General features: G+C 38.8%; 1 protein-coding gene across 1 annotated transcript in view; it reads right to left on the bottom strand.

Moving 5' to 3' along the window:
* The window catches only part of brpf3b (bromodomain and PHD finger containing, 3b), an 82994-nt gene that overhangs the window by 60762 nt on the left and 2171 nt on the right, over positions 1-20061 (bottom strand). Inside the window, exon 2 of the mRNA XM_072278636.1 lies at positions 8493-9888. Within this exon, the coding sequence (XP_072134737.1) occupies positions 8493-9877 (1385 nt within the window). The 5' untranslated portion in view covers positions 9878-9888. The remainder of the gene's footprint in view (positions 1-8492; positions 9889-20061) is intronic.

Below are 20061 nucleotides of genomic sequence, written 5' to 3'. Positions count from 1 at the left end.
AGTGTTGGGGAGCATTACCAGGGGAGGCTTCGAACATGGACTGATCCACGTAGCCAACAAAAGGGCAGGCATAGCTGGGGCCCATGCAGCCCATCCTTAGGTTGTGTTGATTGTTAATGCAACCAGCGCACTTCACTGAATGTTTTGATGCATATGTGATAAATGTATCTAAATGTACCAATTAAAACAAGCTCTCAGCATTCACTTTCTCAAGCTATTATAGAACCTTATACATTTCAGAAAGGTTATATCTCTTTCCCTTTAATTTCAGAGAACATAGGTTCATTCTACTCAACTTTTCACCACAGAATTGTTAGTACATTCCTGGGATCAATTCTTCATTCTACTGTTTCCAAGGCAAAAATATCCTTTCTATTCAAGACCAAAAGTAAACTCAAAGTCTTGAGTAATTCTAGCAAAACTTCACTTACTTTTGTACTCTTACCTTTTAGTATGTCAGGTAGCATGCAATTTGTCTTCATGTTTGCTTGTTCTATTTGCACAATTCCTGTGATTCATACTAAAGAAACATCATCTCTTTGAACATCTGTGAACTGCTCCATTTGACAAGTATTCGTTCATCCAATGAACAGAATGGTGCCAGAAAGTGGCAGCTCTCTGCATGCAGCAACAAAGGGGATCTGCAAATATTCCTGTATAGGACTACTACAGCTGAAACCCAGTCACAGGTACTTGGTACTTCAGTAAGCAACAGCGTTTTAAGACATTTTAAAAAATCTATCAGACTCCAAAATCAGAGGAACCTCGACTGCAGACTCAGGTCGCTACAGAAGGTGTTTTTTTAAGGAAAAAAAAATGCGGAAAGCGTGCTGGGCTGCAAGTAAAACTGAACTGCAGAGCCCGTAGATGCCCACTCCCAAATATTCTGCTGGCGAATGTAAGGTCTCTGGAAGATAAAATTAAATCTCTCAACGCAAGATTGCAGTAGCAAAGGGACATCAGGGACTGCTGTGTGTTTTGCTTCACAGAAACATAGCTTACGTCCACGATTTCAGAGGTAGCACTACAGCCCAAGGGCTTCACCATCAACCAAAAAGACAGGACAATGCAGTCTCTTGAAGCAGAGTGTGTTTCATGATTAACTCATCGTAGTGCACAGACATGGCAGTTCTGTCTCAGATCTGCTCACCTGAACTGGAACATCTAGATTTCAAGTGTCATCCATTTTATCTGCTGCGGGAATTTTCAACAGTCATTCTGGTAGCGGTGTATATTCCACCTCAGGCCAAAGTCAGACAGGCACTGGAGGAGCTGAGCAGTGATCAACAGTCATGAAACAGTACACCAGAATGCCTTCTGGTTCATGTGCATGATTTCAACTAGGACAGCTTGAAGAAGTCTCCGACTAACCACCACCAACATACCACCTGTGGAACGAGAGCAGCCAACATACTTGACCACTGTTACACTATCATCAAGTACACTTACCGTGCTATTTCACACCCATACTTTGGAACCTCGCTGTTCTACTTCAGATGTACATGCAGAGACTGAGAACTGCAGAACCAGTGGCAACAGGAGGTGGAAGAGCATTTAAGACGACTATTTTGAATTGGTAGACTGGACAATAATCAGGGATTCATCTTCAAACCTGAATGAATATATCACAATTATCACCAACTTTATCAAAACCTATGTGAATTAGTTTGTGCCTTCAAGAGCATATCGAGCATACCCAAACTAAATGCCGTAGATAAACCAGTTGATTCGCTGTCCGCTGAGGGCAAGATCTGTGGCATTCAAGACCAATGATCCAGAACTATACAAGAAATCCAGATATGACACACTGAAAGCCATTTTAAGAGAAAAAAGCAACTTGATTGAAATTAGAGATGGAATCAAATGCACATCAACTCTTCAGGGTTTGCAGGCCATTACTTCCTACAAGGCAAAACCAAACATCATGAATGGTTGTGATGTTTCAGTGCCAGATGAACTCAACACTTTTGATGTACACTTCGAAAGGGAGAATAAAACTACACCTTTTCAAATCCCTGCAACATCTGATGACCTTGTGATCTTTGTCTCGGATGCCAAAGGTCAGAACATCTTTGAAGGCGGTAAACCCTCACAAGGCATCAGGCGCCAATGATATACCTGGTGGGGCACTGAAAACCTGTGCCAGCAATTGGCAGCAGTGTTCAAGGACATCTGCAATCTCACACTGTTGCAGTCAGTGTTTCCCAACTGGTTCAGAAGGGCAACAATCATACCAGTGTCCAAGAGTAGTAGGGCGAGATACCTTGATGACCATCACTTAGTTGCACTCACATCTACTTTGAGAGGTTGGTCATGGCCAGAATCAACTTCTGCCCAAGACAAGACCTGGAACCACTATAATTTGTCTATCACTACAACAGGTGCACAGCAAATGCAATCTCACTGGCCTTGGACCACCTGGACAATAGCAATACCAACATCTAATTGCTGTTTATTGATTATGCCTCAGCTTTCAACACAATCATACGCTCAGCACTAATCAACAAGCTCCAAAACCTGCACCTCTGTACCCCGCCTCTGCAACTGGATCCCTGACTTCCTCATTGGGAGACCACAGTCCGTGCAGATCGGAAATAACATCTCCTCCTCGCTGACAACCAACACCAGCACACCTCAAGGATATGCGCTTAGCCCACGGCTCTAGTCTACACCCACGACTGTGTGGCTAGGCACAGCTCAAACGCCACCAATGACACAACTAACTCTGGCAGAATTTCAGTTTAATATGAGAAAGCATAAAGAAGACAGACCAGGTGATTGAGAGGTGTCGCAACACCAAACTTGCATGAACACAAGACCAAGGAACTGATTGTGGACTTCAAGAAAGGCAAGTTGAGGGACAATATAACAGTTTTCTTTAAAGTTTCACTAGTGGACAAGTGAGCAGTTTCAAGTTTCAACATCTCAGAAACTTTTTTTGGGCCCAACATATTGATGCAATTACAAAGGCAGCACAACAGCAACTACATTTCATTAGGAGTCTGAGGAGATTTGGTATGTCACCAAAGACTCTCGCAAATTTCTACAGATGTACCCTGGAGAGTATCCTATCTGGTTGCATTACCATCTGATATGGAGAGGCCACTGCATAGTATTGGAAAAAGCTGCAGAATGTGGCAAACTTCGCCAGTTCCATCATGAGCATTAGCCTCCATGAAGGCAGCATCTATCATTACGGACCACCATCACCCAAGACATGCTCTCTTCTGATTGCTACCAGCAAGAACGTGGTACAGGAAGACACATACTCAACATTTCAGGACTCATCATTGTAGTGCTCTCTTTTTGCACTGCTTATTTAATTTTATTTATCTTATTGTAATTTGTAGTTTTTTAAATTATGTATTGCACCTACTGCTACCGCAAAACAACAAATTTCACGACATATGCCAGTGTCAATAACACAAAGGAGCGTATCGACTTCAGGAGAACTCGCACCATTCACACCCCCCCTTTACATCGGCAGCACCGCAGTGGAAATTGAAACCAGTTTCAAGCTCGTTGGAAAGCAAACCATAACTTCTTATGGTCCCAGAACACATTCTACACAATCAGGAAAGCTCGGCAAAGCTTCTACTTTTTGAGGAGGCCGAAGAGAGCTGGAGTTTGCACATCCATACTCACATCATAGAGATGCACAGTAGAGAGCATCCTAACAAGCCGCATCACTGCTTGGGACGGAAACTGCACTGCTGTGGGTGGAGGGGCTCTAAATTGGGGAGTCAAAACGGCCCAACGCATCACTAGCACCAGCCTACTCACCCAAGCTGTCCGAATGATCAACACCTCCATAACTTTATTATTTCCCATCAGTCACCTTCTATACAGCTTAGCATCACTTTATGGAAATACAATCTATGTATATTAGTTAGCTTATGTATTTATATTTATTGTTTTTATTATTATTATGGTCTTTATCTTTTGTAGGTTTTCTGTGCTGCATCAGATTCAGAGTAACAAGTATTTTGTCTCCTTACACCTGCATACAGGAAATGACATTAAACAATACTAAATCTTGATATTTAATCTGATTCATAAATATTCTTAAAATTTTATATTAATGTTCCATCTTCCATCTCTTGCCCACGTACATAACCCATTTTCTACACTGCAAACTATCTGCATCCTGCTTACAAATGGTTTTTCCCCACTGAGACTGCCAAGATTTGCAGAAAACACAAATATAGTATGAACTGGTCTCTAACGCAAATCATAAATAGCTGAACTCCAGTCATATAACCTGGGAACAAAAGTGAGAAGAAATTCAGCTCAAGGAAGTAAGAAACCAAAAGCTAAGAAATACCTTAAACACATACACATCACAAAAGGAAGATGAAGATTTGATGTTGTGAAATCAGAACTGCAAATCGCATGTAGAATCTACAAATCATTACTCAATTTAAGCAAATATGGTATTCCATGACTCATAGGTGAGATTAAAATGCAACATTGAATAGATTAGAACAATGGTATGAGGTACTGATTTACTTCCAAATATTTAATGTAAGTAGCTGTTTATTTAAAACCAGTGTTGCTGCACAAGAAACTTCGTGGGTCAGAAAATATGCAGATTAATAGTAGGAAGGGATTTGCACTGATTGCTAAACTCAGTTCCAAAGATAGTCAAAACTATAAATGGGTGGAAATCAGATAAAAAGAAAAACAGCAGTAAAGTTAATATACAGAACAGAATGAATTCAAAACATCAGTTTCACTAGGACATTACTCAAAATGCGAGTGCCAATTTTGCTACATGGACCGTAGCAACTCTTAGTTTCAATCCTGCCAATTCTGTTTGATAATCTCTCTAATGAAAGATTAAAGACTTGAAATAGCAATTCGGCTAAAATGCAACAGATGCTGCTGACTGCTGAGTATTTCGAACATTTTTTGCTCTATTTCAAGATTTCCATAACTTGCATTATTTTGCTTTTATACTTTTGACAGACTGTTATTGGGACAGCAGATTTTCATAAGAAAGCATGACTACTGAAATATTTATAAGGGAATTTTATGTGTCAGCAGAAGAGCAATTGCAAACAGAATTAATGTATTATTTCCAATTGTTACTTGGGAATGAGGAAACAAAAGCAGCAATCTTGCACTGGTTATGTGCTATTTTTAAATTACTCTCATCATGCACTTTAAAGCATCAAAATGGCTTAAAATCTGCCTTGGATCAACAAAATCCAAGGCAGATGTTCCATACAATCCAACCTATCATACAAAATATAGTGGCATGCAAAAGTTTGGGCACCCCGGTCAAAATTTCTGTTACTGTGAATAGCTAAGCGAGTAAAAGATGAACTGATTTCCAAAAGGCATAAAGTTAAAGATGACACATTTCTTTAATATTTTAAGCAAGAAAACTTTTTTTATTTCCATCTTTTACAGTTTCAAAATAACGAAAAAAGGAAAAGGACCCGAAGCAAAAGTTTGGGCACCCTGCATGGTCAGTACTTAGTAACGCTCCCTTCGGCAAGTATCACAGCTTGTAAACGCTTTTTGTAGCCAGCTAAGGGTCTTTCAGTTCTTGTTTGGGGGATTTTCGCCCATTCTTCCTTGCAAAAGGCTTTAGTTCTGTGAGATTCTTGGGCCGTCTTGCATACACTGCTCTTTTGAGGTCTATCCACAGATTCTCGATGATGTTTAGGACAGGGGACTGTAAGAGCCATGGCAAAACCTTCAGCTTGTACCTCGAGGTATCCATTGTGGATTTTGAGGTGTGTTTAGGTTCATTATCCTGTTGTAGAAGCCATCCTCTTTTCATCTTTGGCTTTTTTTTTAAACAAACGGTGTGATGCTTGCTTCCAGAATTTACTGGTATTTAATTGAATTCATTCTTCCCTCGACCAGTAAATGTTCCCCGTTCCACTGGCTGCAACACGAGCCCAAAGCATGATCGGTCCACCCCTGTGTTGAACAGTTGGGGTTCTTTTCATGAAATTCTGCAACCTTTTTTCTCCAAACATATCTTTGCTCATTGCGGGCAATAAGTTCTACTCAAAAGGTTCAAAGGAACATCTGAACAAGCCTGGTGCATTTTGGAAACAAGTCCTGTAGACTGATGAAGTTAAAATAGAACTTCTTGGCCACAGCGAGCAAAGGTATGTTTGGAGAAAAAAAAAGAGTGCAGAACTTCATTAAAAGAACCCCTCTCCAACTGTTAAGCACAGGGGTGGATCGATCATGCTTTGGGCTTGTGTTGCAGCCAGTGGCATGGGAAACATTTACTGGTAGAGGGAAGAATGAATTCAATTAAATACCAGCAAATTCTGGAAGCAAACATCACACCGTCTGTAAAAAAAAAAGCCGAAACTGAAAAGAGTATGGCTTCTACAACAGGATAATGATTCTAAACACACTCCACAATGGACTACCTCAAGAGGCGCAAGCTGAAGGCTTTGCCATGGCCCTCACAGTCCCCTGACCTAAACATCATCGAGAATCTGTGGATAGACCTCAAAAGAGCAGTGCATGCAAGACGGACCAAGAATCTCGCAGAAGTAGAAGCCTTTTGCAAGGAAGAATGGGAGAAAATCCCCCAAACAAGAATTGAAAGACTCTTAGCTTGCTACAAAAAGCGTTTACAAGCTGTGACACTTGCCAAAGGGGGTGTTACTAAGTACTGACCATGCAGGGTGCCCAAACTTTTGCTTCTGGCCCTTTTCCTTTTTTGTTATTTTGAAACCATAAAAGATGGAAATAAAAAAGTTTTCTTGCTTAAAATATTAAATAAATGTGTCATCTTTAACTTTATGTCTTTTGGAAATCAGTTCATCTTTTACTCGCTTAGCTATTCACAGTAACAGAAATTTTGACCGGGGTGCCCAAACTTTGCATGGCTCTGTATATAAAATCACTATAATTTGATTTATGTGACGTGAAAATATTGTTCCAGTATCTTTGAAAATATTCAATGGTCATTAAAATTTATGCTATTCAAAACAATTATTTAGAAAGAATCACTTTTCATAGTTGCAAATTTCACTCAAAATTCTACCTAGAATCATTCACTAATATGTGGATCATTCAGCCCATATTTCAAACATCTGTGAAAGTATTCACAAAACATAAAAAACTACTGGAAGACTAACTTTCTTCAGAAAACACCACACACTACCCATTCACAAGTCATGATGCTACATACCACTCTCAATTCAGTGGAATGAGTCACAATACTCGAGGAAGCCACAGTCCAGAACAACTTGCTTTTCCTATCCTTTTCCAGGGAAGATCTTGACTTTACACTTCACCACCACTTGACTTCAATAGGATCAGCAATTAACCATTCAGAGAAATCTGGGATTTGATTTCCATATTCTTGACAAGGTAACTTGTCAAATTGACAAAAAGAAAGCAAAAAATAAGAAATGAAATACAGTGGTTTCTGGTTAATTGGGGCAAATGCTTATTTGGGAGAACTCTTAAAGAACAAAAACTAATCAAGAAAGTAGCCAGATTCCCTTTGTTTATTTAGTACACTATGCCACTTAATTGGGACAGGAAGACTATTGCTAAAGTTTCTAACTAGCATACCGTTAGATACTACACTGTGCTTAGAGCAAACAGTTTTTAAAATTGTGCCAGTTGTGTGTGTTTGTGTTCAAAAAGCAGTGAATTTTGTTACAGATAGTTGGTCAGAAATTAGCAATAAGACAATTCAGAACCGTTTTGTTCACAGTGGTTTCAAGTATTCAGGCTTCAAGATGCCAGAAAAAGCCAGGAGTGAAAATGAAACTATTTCACGACCACAACAAATTAGGAACTACAGAGAATTTGAAGGTATTGATAAGCATCTTGAATGTTACAATGAAAATTAAGATTTAGAGGATGCAATCTTCCAAAGTATTCTATGAAGGCAGTTATTATTTGCACTAGATGTCTGTGCTGATTTTGCTCATTTACAGTGAATCAAAAAAACATGACAGCATATACTGGATGAATTCCTCCATCAATAACTATTAAAACTGTTTATTAGTTCCTATAGTACTGTATTGGTAGTGTTCTAAGTTTTTCTGTATTTCGTTTAAATACATCATTTGTTACTTACTTAAATGGTAGTTTGTCTTTTACATACTTCTTTTTTTAAATCTATTTTCCTAACACTTCGACTAATTGGGCCAAAATGTACTGGTCCCAATTAACCAGAATCCACTGTAGTTTAAAAAAAAATGATGGGATTTTAAGAGGACGGAAAGTCAAAACAATTATTTATAAGGGAACGAGGTGTATTTTCACAATCTTTATTTATTACACAAACCCAATTAACTTTCTACATAAAGAGTCCTCTGATACATCCTGGACAAGTCCAATATCCATAAAACAAGTTCCTAAATCCTACACAAAAATAAGTCATAATGTGAAAAAGTATCTAGTGCTTTCCCATAGAAATCATAATGTCTCTGAAATGAAATGGTACATTAGCTTGCACAAAACAATGCTGTAGCCAAGTTTAAAGAAAACCTCACCTGTGAGTAGGTATCTGTGGCACAGTCACTACTGGTACTGCTGCGCGTCGTTCTTCAAGAAGATTTTTAATTTTTTTAGTTTTCTGTTTAGATTTGGCTTTGGTCTTTTTAGTTGACACTTTCTTTGGACTCTCTCCATCCTCAACATCTTCTACTTTATTCTCTTCGTCTTCTTCCGCCTCATTATCATCCAATGCAAGTATCTTTTTTACTGACCCTGGCGGGGAGTGAACATCACAATATGCAGTTTTTCGGACGCTGAAAGTTGTCCCATTGGCACTAGTTTCTCGTACCGGTTCCATCTTCATGTATAAACCAGTCCGCTGAGCACAGGTCACATGGAATGCTGTATAGCAATTAGCCTTGTGACACTGAATAGATGCACCAGCACCTTTTTGTTTGCAAATATAACATACTAACTTCCACCTAGCAGAAGGAATGTTCTCAATGCTGTCTATTGGCTCCAGGAACACTGTGTTAGCGAAGCAAACTTCTGGTATCCATAAAGCACAAACTACATGAGCCCAGCGGCCATCATCTGTCTGTTTAAATGCACCACCATTATTTGGACATAAAGCACAATCAACAGGCCTAGAAGGAGACTGCAGACAGCAGCGGCAAAGCCATTGTCCTTCTGGAATATATGGTACTCCATAGCACTCCTGATGTACAGCAAGATTGCAGATATCACAAAATAAGATTACATTGCTATTCTGACACTCACCATCCATACAAATGCAACAAACTGCATCTTCATCAATTAAAGATTGGGGATCGCCTTTATTCCGGCTTTCAAAATAGGATTCTTTTTCCAGTTTGTCCATGAGGTACTCAAATATTTCTTGTGATACTATGCCAAGCATATCACTCTTGCGCTTTTCATTGATCATTTCTAGCCATGCATAATCCTCCTCATCCATATCATATTCAACCTCACCATCCAACTCTTCCACTGACTTTTCAATGTATCTGTAGTATGCTGATGGTAGGGGAGGGGCATCAGGGAGCTTGTAATCAATAATTCTAAAAGATGGTTGAGGTAATTCAGCAGATGGCCCAGCTGAATGTTTCGAGGCTGACTCTTTCCTTTTGTCTTTGCAGACTGTTCTTTTTGACTTTGAAGGAAAGAGAGGTTGTTCACTATTCTCTTTATTACTGTTACATTCTGTAATTTCTTGAGCAGTCAAGTCATCTTCAGTGATGATCTTTAAGGTATCAAATATGCTAATTCTGTGAAGTCTGCCATCAATGTCTACCTCAACCATTCGTTGTGCTTGAGCATAAGTCAATGTTTCTCTATTTGGAGAACACTTAAGTCCATAGGGAGAGGGGGAGCGACGACCTCCACAGTTATTTCTCATCCTTCTCCGTGGTTTTCGCATCATCTACTGGCAATCTGTGAAGTAAGAATATAAGCTGTGTAAAGACAAAAATTTTCACCAGTGGTCTTTCCTTTATATTCCTTCTAAAAATAAAACAAAAACATAATATTTGAATCTAAGCTAGGCTTGAAAGGATAAGAATATAATTACACTATTGACATTTGTTTACATAGTCCCTATTCTATTTACTGTAATGATAAATATGACAAAAAATGCATAAAATTAAACTGAAATAGTAGGCAGTGTTGGAGGCTCGGTGCCTCAAATTCAATTCCATGTATCCTCAGAACCATACTGAACCCAGGCATCCGGTGTCTTTTAAAGGAGGCCAGAGTTATACTGTTCAAACAAGATGGGTAGATGACAGTATTTTTCATATGAAAGGATTTTTGTTTTCATTTTCTCGTAAAATAGAACATTTATGACATATTCATATAACAGACAAAAAAAGTCCAGGACAAATCTATCATTCTGCTGACTAGAAATCAGATCATACAGAAAACATACACAGAGCTTTTGCCCTCTTGGATACCTATTTTCAAAAAGGAAGCATTTCACCTTGATCAGCCTCCAGGCAGTCAGATCTAAAAATCAAAAGGCTTTCAAGAAATACTTCAATATTACCTCATGAACCTACTGTCAAGCCCAGTTACCTGCACTTTTCAAAGTGTGGCACACCTCCAAAAGAATATGAAGTGCACTCCCCTGTAATTTCACCATTACTCCATTGTCTCAAATCAAAAGAAAAACAAAGGACTCACCCAAAATATATGATCAATAGAGCCCAAACTATTGAATAAATTAGTTATTAAGATCTATTTTTTAAGGATTGGCTTAGAATAAAATGTACAGGCTATTTTGGGCTAAAGGTGCCCCTTTGAATCAAGGAAAAATCGTGTGAAAGCAAGTATTCAAGTATCACCATCTTCATTCCTGCAACCGACTTTTCATAATTCCTCTTTAAATACTAGGAATACTAAGCTAAACGTAGAAGTGGGAACCTTTTCCATCCCAATTCCTGGTTAGCAACTGTTTCCAAAAATGACTTATGATCTTTCACCTGATCTGTAAAGTTCCATAAGAAACATTTCTTCTTTTTAATTACATCACCACCATTCAGTGTGGAGTCCAGTGAAAATGAATGAGGATGCTTTTTACTTTATAGGCAATTTTAGAACCTTATCAAATGTAAAATCTGATCACACTCAGCTCACTAGAAACTCCTTATTGAACCAAACATTCTCCAGGTTGAAAATACAGGCCACCATTACTGAATTTCAAGTGGCTAGATGTTTCAATTCAATTCAATACTTACTTTAATTTCAGCATGAGCCATTCTCAAATGTAAATATCATTTTTATATATAAACAATAATTCAATCCTTGTGCTTTGTATGGGTAGGATCTGTTACCAGTTTCACTTGCCTTTAAATTCTTCTTTGGAGAATAGAAAGAATTAGAATTTTATTTCTTACATCCATCTCGGAACTAGGGAGTAAAAATCTTTATGTTGCATCTCCATCACTGTGCACAAGGAATAACGAACGGAAACATGGGAGGATATTGCCCAAACACAAAGATTGTATACATAATTGTTTTGTACAGTATATATGTATGTACAGTCTGCAATCAAAACAATCTGTATTGATAAATCTGATGGCCTGGTGAAAGAAGCTGTCCCAGAGCCTGTTGGTCCTGGCCTTAACGCTACAGTACTGTTTGCCAGACGGAAGCAGTTGAAACAGTTTGACTTGGGGTAGCTGGAGTCCCTGATGATCCTCTGGGCCCTTTTTACAGAGTTTATTTTACTACTTTTGTCATAAACTAATAGGCACATTCATGCTATATTAGTTATAGACGGAAATCAACTCTCTTTTGAAAACCTGTGTACAACTTCTCAATTCAGGTTTCCTCATTCCATAGTTTTAAATCCAATCGAATTGAAAATCAAGGACCCTAACCAGCAACTGGATAGAAAACAACCAGATGTTTCATCTTGACTTTTCCAAATTTTCCATAGCATTTGTGGACAACACCAGGTTGAGAGGGTTAATGTTCAAAGGAGAGTCACAAACATTTACATGGGGATATTAATAAACTTTTTAATTAAAATAAGTGACAAATGAAATGCTTGCATAATAAAATTGCAATCACTTAGCATAACAGACCTTCAACAATTTTACCTTTATCATAAAATGGAGATAGAAGAATGAAAGGAAACTCTAAGCATATTCCTTTCCGGACTATAAGGATGGCTGCTGGATGCCACTTATTAGATCTTAAAGCAGAACTTTTCTACACAAAGACGAGCAAATTAAAGACCTGTCAGCAATAAACTGGGGAATGTTTAAGACAAATAATAAAAGCACATTAAAGGTAAAGTAAGATAATGTAAGGATAATGAATTATAAGATGATCTAACAGAATCAGACAAGATATGAGAGGACAAGGGGCCCTGAAATTCTAGCGGGGAATTCTAACTTTAGACCCTTTGATCTTTAAACTCAAATGGAGACTCATTCAAAATTATATACAAGTTTTTGTGGTGGCCATGCCTCCACTGTTGGTTCAATACATAATACCAAAAGCAAGGCAAGAATGAATATCTATACAAATGGCCCACAAAAGTGCTTTTTGATTTTATTCAATATATAACAGGAAATTAGATAATATCTGTATAAACTAATTATTTTTCACAATTATGGCAAGTGCAGATCCAGTCTGACTAAAACGTTAACTCATTCAAGTCTTCTCATGAGCATTTTTTCCAGGCTGACAACTTTGGAAGGCATGAAAAGTGGATAAATTCAGCAAATCTGCAATCAGGTTATTGATAAATTTTGAACTTGCTAGACTAAATGCAAAAGCTGGGTGACTGGAAGTGCAAACAAAATATATATTTAACTGTTTGATTCAAAAGGTCAGACACAAGCCCCCAACTCTATAAAAGGCCTATATGTGTTTATATTATACTTACAAAAATACTGAGGAATTTTATTAATATTTACCAATGTTAAAATCAACCCCATCACTGGGAAATATCAATGAGTATCGACAATGTGTGCAATATAATATCACAGGCATCTCGAATATTTTATTTCACATCTTTCTTCAATGAATATGCAGCTGCACAGGTATCTATCTATAAATAAAATGTGCACTCTTTTCTTACCAGTAGGCAGCAGGTTGAAGAGATTGAAAAGGATCATGAGAAACCAGAATGTTTATAAAACCAAAGAGATAGGGAAAAAGTTGAAGTTTCTAAAACAGAACCAAATTTGTAAAATAAAAGGCAAAAAAAAAACACTAAAGGGAAAAAAACTATTCTTCTCTCATACCAAATTTCTAAATAAACTACTCATTTCCCATCTGAATCCAGACTATTTTTAAACTTGCATTTATTATTTGCTAGTTTGCCCTATTTAGATTTTGAAGACCGAAGTAGATCATTTCTTTAGCAATGCCATCCCAATATTTTTTTTGGAAAAGTCCTGAATGAAAATAGCATGACCAGTAAATTTACAAGGATAGAGAATTATACTTCATAAGTCACCCTCATTTATCACATGTATCAATGAAAAAAATAAAAACTCATTATGCCAAAGTAACCATACCAACATTAGAGAAATATAAATTCAATAAGCCTCTCATTTAGTCACAAAAACAAGTTAGTATGATTTATATTTAGTATGATTTATTTCAGCTTTTATTTCTTTCATCACTTTCCCAGTGGGTCAGAAGTTTACATACTCTTTGTTATTATTTGGTAGCATTGCCTTTAAATTGTTTAACTTGGGTCAAACATTTTGGGCAGCCTTCCACAAGCTTCTCACTGTAAGTTGCTGGAATTTTGTTCCATTCTTCCAGACAGAACTGGTATAACTGAGTCAGGTTTATAGGCCTCCTTGCTCGCACACGCTTTTTCAGTTCTGCCCACAAATTTTCTATTGGATTGAGGTTAGAGCTTTGTGAGCACCTTTGCTCCATCCACCGTAAAGGCGGGGTTTCCCAGTGGTCACCTATTTCAATTCAATTTCACACTCTCAATCTGATATGTCAGTCCACAGCCTGCTCTATGGACACAATGAAACCACTCTCAGGTTGGAGGAGCAACACCTCATTCCATCTAGGTAGCCTCCAACCTAACGGGATGAACATCAATTTCTCTAACTTCTGGTTATAACTCACCTTCTCTCTTTTTCCATTCCATATTCTAGCACCCCTCTTGACTCTTCTCTTCTCCTCACCTACCCAGCACCTCCCTCTGGTGCCCCTCCCCTTTCCCTTTATCCTATGGTCCACTATCAGATTCCTTTCTCTCCAGTCCTTTACCTTTCCAACCTATCATCTTCCAGCTTCTCACTTCATCCCCTCACCTACCCATACACCTTCTCCCTCACCTGGTTTCACTTATCACCTGCCAGCTTGTACTCCTCCCACTCCCCCACCTTCTTATTCTTCACCCTCCTTTCCAGTCCATGATGGATCTTGGCCCATAACGGTGACTGTTTATTCCTTTCCAAAGATGCTGCTTGACTTGCTGAGTTCCTCCTGCATTTTGTGTGTGTTGTTCACGTTTATATATTTCCTTCCTAAGTTTTCTTTGAGATTGTAATAAACGTTCCATCAAGACCCATTTGCTTTAATATCAAGTGTAGTAATACATACTATACACAACAAATTTACAAAATATGTTAATTTTTTGTAATGGCATTTACATGCTGGTCCCAGAATAGATCCTCTAAGATGATAATACAAAGGAATTTAAAGTTACCAACACTCTCCACCTCCAATCCCCAAATGAGGACCTCTGGTTTCTTCATCAACAATGTAATAGAAAACTCTAAAATGGACAGTCCCAAGCCCAGCTGTGAATCGAGGATTAGGCATGCAGCCCAACTCATAAAACTCAAGAGCTACAGAAACACCAACAGAAGCTCCAAAGACCTCATCCCTGGGAGAGGAAGGATCTTCACCTGGAAGATCTATCATGTGGTGAAAGTGGAAGCCACGAGGCCAATCGACCTTTGGCCCAGGACGGAGGACTGCCGCCGACTGCCTATGTCCCAGTAAGAGTGATGGGCTTAAGAAAAAGTCAATGTCAGCACTCAGAGCATCCTCAAAATGCCAGCTACCTCCCTACAATGTGCCCATCAACTCCACCAGTTCTTATGCTACCCACCTTTGTGAGTCAATTTGTTGCTGCGGCACCACTCAGCCATATTTTCAACCTACCTTCAATGTGCTGATTCATCACCACCTTTGATACGGCCAAAGACATTGGTGTCATCAGCACCTCGACAGACTTGGTCATCACAACTCGGCAAGTTGTTTTGTTATGTCTCCCCTCTCGCTGTGAAAGGGGGACACTCCTTCTTCCCTTTATTAGGAAGGGAGAGAGCCTGTAGTATGTCGAATTATGAACGATTAGTTTTTGTCGTACTGCAGATCATGGTCTTTCTTGGGGGCTTTATTATTGCTTGCTTGGTGGGTGGGTGATGTTGATTTTTTTTTGCACAAGTAAGTGGGGGTGGAGGGAGATGGTTACTTTGCTACTGCTTGTGCGTGGGAGGGTGGACAGAGGGCTTTCGGGTTCTAACATTTTTACTGTCACTCATTCTTTAGGGCACTCTTCTGTTTTCATAGATGTCTGCAAAAAACAATTTCAGGATGTACATTGCATACATTTCTCTGATATTAACTGGAACTACTGAAATTATTGAGTTGGAGTTGCATCAGTTCCAGGGAACCAGTAGCGAGCTCATCAAAATGGTTAAACATTGAAGTACTTTCAGGCAGCCAAGGGACAAATGTCAACTCTTTTTTAAGTAGAAATTGAAATATAACGATTAATTTTTAAATGTTACTTACATTTCAATTTTGAGGTAATAATATTCTACATATCAAAGAGTGTCAAGAAGATTGTTTAAGCATTAATACAGACCATTTAAAAATGTCCACCTCAACCTCAAACAAGAAAACAAATTTTCTAAAGTATTCTACACTTACAAAAATTTTATTAAACCAAATCTTACATTTCAAGGTTACTTAAATGTTGCAAATTAACCCAACTTTGGAAAACCAGGGAATAATTGACAACTGCATTTGATTAATACTGTAACTGCAAAAAAAAGGAATTGTCTTTTCCCTTATCTACATTCATCAGCTCTCCTTACAATAAAATAGTTTTAGGCAGTCAAGTCACAACAATACACATAATGTCAGCAATAATTTACAACAAAATGAAAATGGTAGGACATTTTGTTATGTACTTAAAATAAGATACTGCCACCACCACATTAATACAGCTTGTCAAGTTTTCCTCCATCTGGGCCAGCATGCCATTGTTCAAACAAAAATCCATTACTTGCTTATAGGCCTCAACTACGCGCAATAAAAAGCTATGCAACAAAAAGTCGCGTCCAATCTTTATTTGACATCCTTAAAGGCCAATTTATACTTGTGCATCAAATTGATGCCTTAGGTACAGTGTAGCCACATACTCTACACCATACCCTACCCCATAGCCTGATGCGCACCTCCCCAAAAATATAACTAAGCGTCGCAGCGACACAGACCGCAACAGCTGTGATTGGTCCGCTTGGTAGCATTGCATTTCCTGCTACGCTGCAGTAGCTTCCCATTGGGTGATTGAAGGGCAGGGAAAGAACTCCGGCTGCAATGCTTTTCATAAAGCTTTACAGACCTCTGAAATTATGGAGGACCCTGCGCTTGACGCTAGTTTGTAGCAGCTGCTACAGCCTATTGACTCCCACCTGAAGCTAAAACTCGAATGGTGATTGCCAGTCTCTGGGTATACTGTGCGTACACTTATGCAAAATAAATCACTGAAGACAATGAACCAAATCTTCAAATCTACCTGCCGACATCCAAAAATATTTGAAATGCATTTCCTCATCCATGTCTCTCAGTAGCCAGACAAGCACAGAAAATTCACCCTCCTTCAGTTTCAGTCGCCATTGTTTGAAGTTAACACGAAGAACCCAACACAGTGGCATAGAAACCCCACCGCCAACTAGTGTTTTGGCAGTGAATTGCAGAGCGATGCAGACACACCAACGCACAAGTATAAAAACTCACAATGGCGTAGCCCACTTGCGAAGGCTACAGCGTAAGCTAGTACGCACAAGTATAAATCAGCCTTAAGAAGTTGTTAGCTTGCAATTAAGAACTAAAGTCCTGACCAATCTTTCCCTTGCGAATCCTTGGAACTAAGGCCAATTCTAATACACTTAAATGTTTTGATTAAGAGATGCAATAGATTGGAGATAAAATTTCACTTTCCTGAAGTGTACATTGAAGCTATTTATTTGATAACCTTACTCAGCCTTGGGGAACCAAGATACATGGATTTATTAGTTTCGTACTGATTTAGTGTTGTCACATATATCATAATATACTGAAAAGCTTTAGTTTTGTGCACCATCCACAGAGATCATGTCATGCATAATTACATAATGAGGAAAAAGAAAACAGAATGCAGAATAGAAGACTTAATCCTCAGAATGGTACCCAAAATGCTTTCTGTCTTCTTGCATTGCTTAACACTGTGTCTGTTTGTTGATAGTATTTTATTAACAAGAATGCACATTTGGAATGCAGGATTCAGTGAATTGCAAACTTTAAAAAAAAAACTAGGAAACTGGTTTGCCATAATTTGTAGCTCAAAAAGACCCTCAACTTCACCAGTTTAGAGTGTTTGATATGGCTTTTTTTAATTTGCAACCTTGATGAACATATTGGTATTGGTTTATTATTTTCACATACAGCACTTGAAAGTTTGTCCCGCATACTGTTCATAAAGTGCATTGAGGTAGTACAAGATAAAACAATAACAATGCCAAACGAATTGTGAAAGCTACAGAGAAAGTGCAGTGCAGGTAAACAATAAAGTGAAAGATCATATCGAGGTAGAATATGAGGTCAAGAGCTCATCTTATCGTATATGCGGATGTTTGATAACTTGGAATTACAGTGGCATGCAAAAGTTTGGCCACCCCGGTCAAAATTTCTGTTACTGTGAATAGCTAAGCGAGTAAAAGATAAACTGATTTCCAAAAGATAAAGTTAAAAATGACACATTTCTTTAATATTTAAAGAATTTTTTTTTTATTTCTATCTTTTACAGTTTCAAAATAACAAAAAAGGAAAAGGGCCCGAAGCAAAAGTTTGGGCACCCTGCATGGCAGTACTTAGTAACACCCCCTTTGGCAAGTATCACAGCTTGTAAGTGCTTTTTGTAGCCAGATAAAGTCTTTCAATTCTTGTTTGGGGGATTTTCTCCCATTCTTCCTTGCAAAAGGCTTCTAGTTCTGTGAGATTCTTTGGCCATCTTGCATGCACTGCTCTCCTCAGGCCTATCCACAGATTCTCGATGATGTTTAGGTCAGGGGACTGTGAGGGCCATGGCAAAACCTTCAGCTTGCACCTCTTGAGGTAGTCCATTGTGCATTTTGAGATGTGTTTAGGTTCATTATCATGTTGTAGAAGCCATCTTCTTTTCATCTTCAGCTTTTTCACAGACGATGTGGTTTGTTTCCAGAATTTGCTGGTATTTAATTGAATTCATTCTTCCTTCTACCAGTAAATGTTTCCCGTGCACTGGCTGCAACACAAGCCCAAAGCATGATCAACCCACCCCCATGCTTAACAGTTGGAGAGGGGTTCCTTTCATGAAATTCTGCAATATTTTTTCTCCAAACATAACTTTGGGAAGAATGAATTCAATTAAATACCAGCAAATTCTGGAAGCAAACATCACACCATCTGTAAAAAAGCCGAAGATGAAAAGAGAATGGCTTCTACAACAGGATAATGAACCTAAACACACCTCAAAATCCATAGTGGACTACCTCAAGAGGTGCAAGCTGAAGGTTTTGCCATGGCCCTCACAGTCCCCTGACCTAAACATCATTGAGAATCTGTGGATAGACCTCAAAAGAGCAGTGCATGCAAGACGGCCCAAGAATCTCACAGAACTAGAAGCCTTTTGCAAGGAAGAATGGGCGAAAATCCCCCAAACAAGAATTGAAAGACCCTTAGCTGGCTACAAAAAGCGTTTACAAGCTGTGATACTTGCCAAAGGGGGTGTTTCTAAGTACTGACCGTGCAGGGTGCCCAAACTGTTGCTTTGGGCCCTTTTCCCTTTTAGTTATTTTGAAACTGTGAAAGATGAAAATAAAAAAAGTTTTCTTGCTTAAAATATTAAAGAAATGTCTTTTGGAAATCAGTTCATCTTTTACTCGCTTAGCTATTCACAGTAACAGAAATTTTGACCGGGGTGCCCAAATTTTTGCATGCCACTGTAAGCTGTCTTTAAACGTGGTGGCATATGTTCTCAAGCTACCTGATGTGAGAGGGGAAAAGAGAAAATGTCTGGAGTGGATGGGGTCTATAATTATGTTGGCTGCTCTACTGAGGCAGCAAGAACTGTAGAGAGTCCATGGTTTCCATGTTGTGCTGAGCTGTATTGACAACTCTCTGGATTTTCTTGTGGTCACATGCAGAGCAGTTGCCGTACCAAACCCTTATGCATCCAAGCTGAAAGCTTTCTATGATGCAGCTATAAAATTTGTTCAGTCGACGGGTTCATGCTGAATTTCTTTGGCTTCCTGAGGAAGCTGAGACATTGGTGAGGTTTCTTGGCCATGACATCAACATTGTTGGACCAGAACAGGCTATAGGTAACGAATGTTGACTCCTGGGAACCTGAAACTCTCAACCTTAACACCATTGACGTTGTTGCAGATGCACCACCCCACCCCTTCCTGAAGTCAGTGACCAGCTCTTTTATTTTGTTGACATTGAAAGATTGTTGTCATGACACCATGCACTAAACTCTATTTCCTTCCTGTACTCCAGCTCTGTTGAGATACAGACTACCACAGTGGTATCACCTGCAAACCTGCAGACAGAGTTAGAGCAGAACCCGGCCTCTCAATCATGAGTGAATTGTGAGTAGAATATGGGGCTGAGGAAGCAACCTTATGGATCACCAATGTTTAGAATAATTATGGGAAGGTGTGCTACCTATCCCTTCTAAATGCAGTCTGCTGGTCAGGGCATCAAGGATCTAGTTAGAGATCAGCATTAACTCCCAGGGGTCCAGAGTTTGGTGATGAGTTTGCTTAGAATTACAGTACTGAAGGCATAGTCTTACATACATAG

This window comes from Mobula birostris, chromosome 14, assembly GCF_030028105.1.
Source record: "Mobula birostris isolate sMobBir1 chromosome 14, sMobBir1.hap1, whole genome shotgun sequence".
NCBI lineage: Eukaryota > Metazoa > Chordata > Chondrichthyes > Myliobatiformes > Myliobatidae > Mobula > Mobula birostris.
Note: the sequence above shows the minus strand (reverse complement) of the source record. Positions and strands in the feature narration are given on the sequence as shown.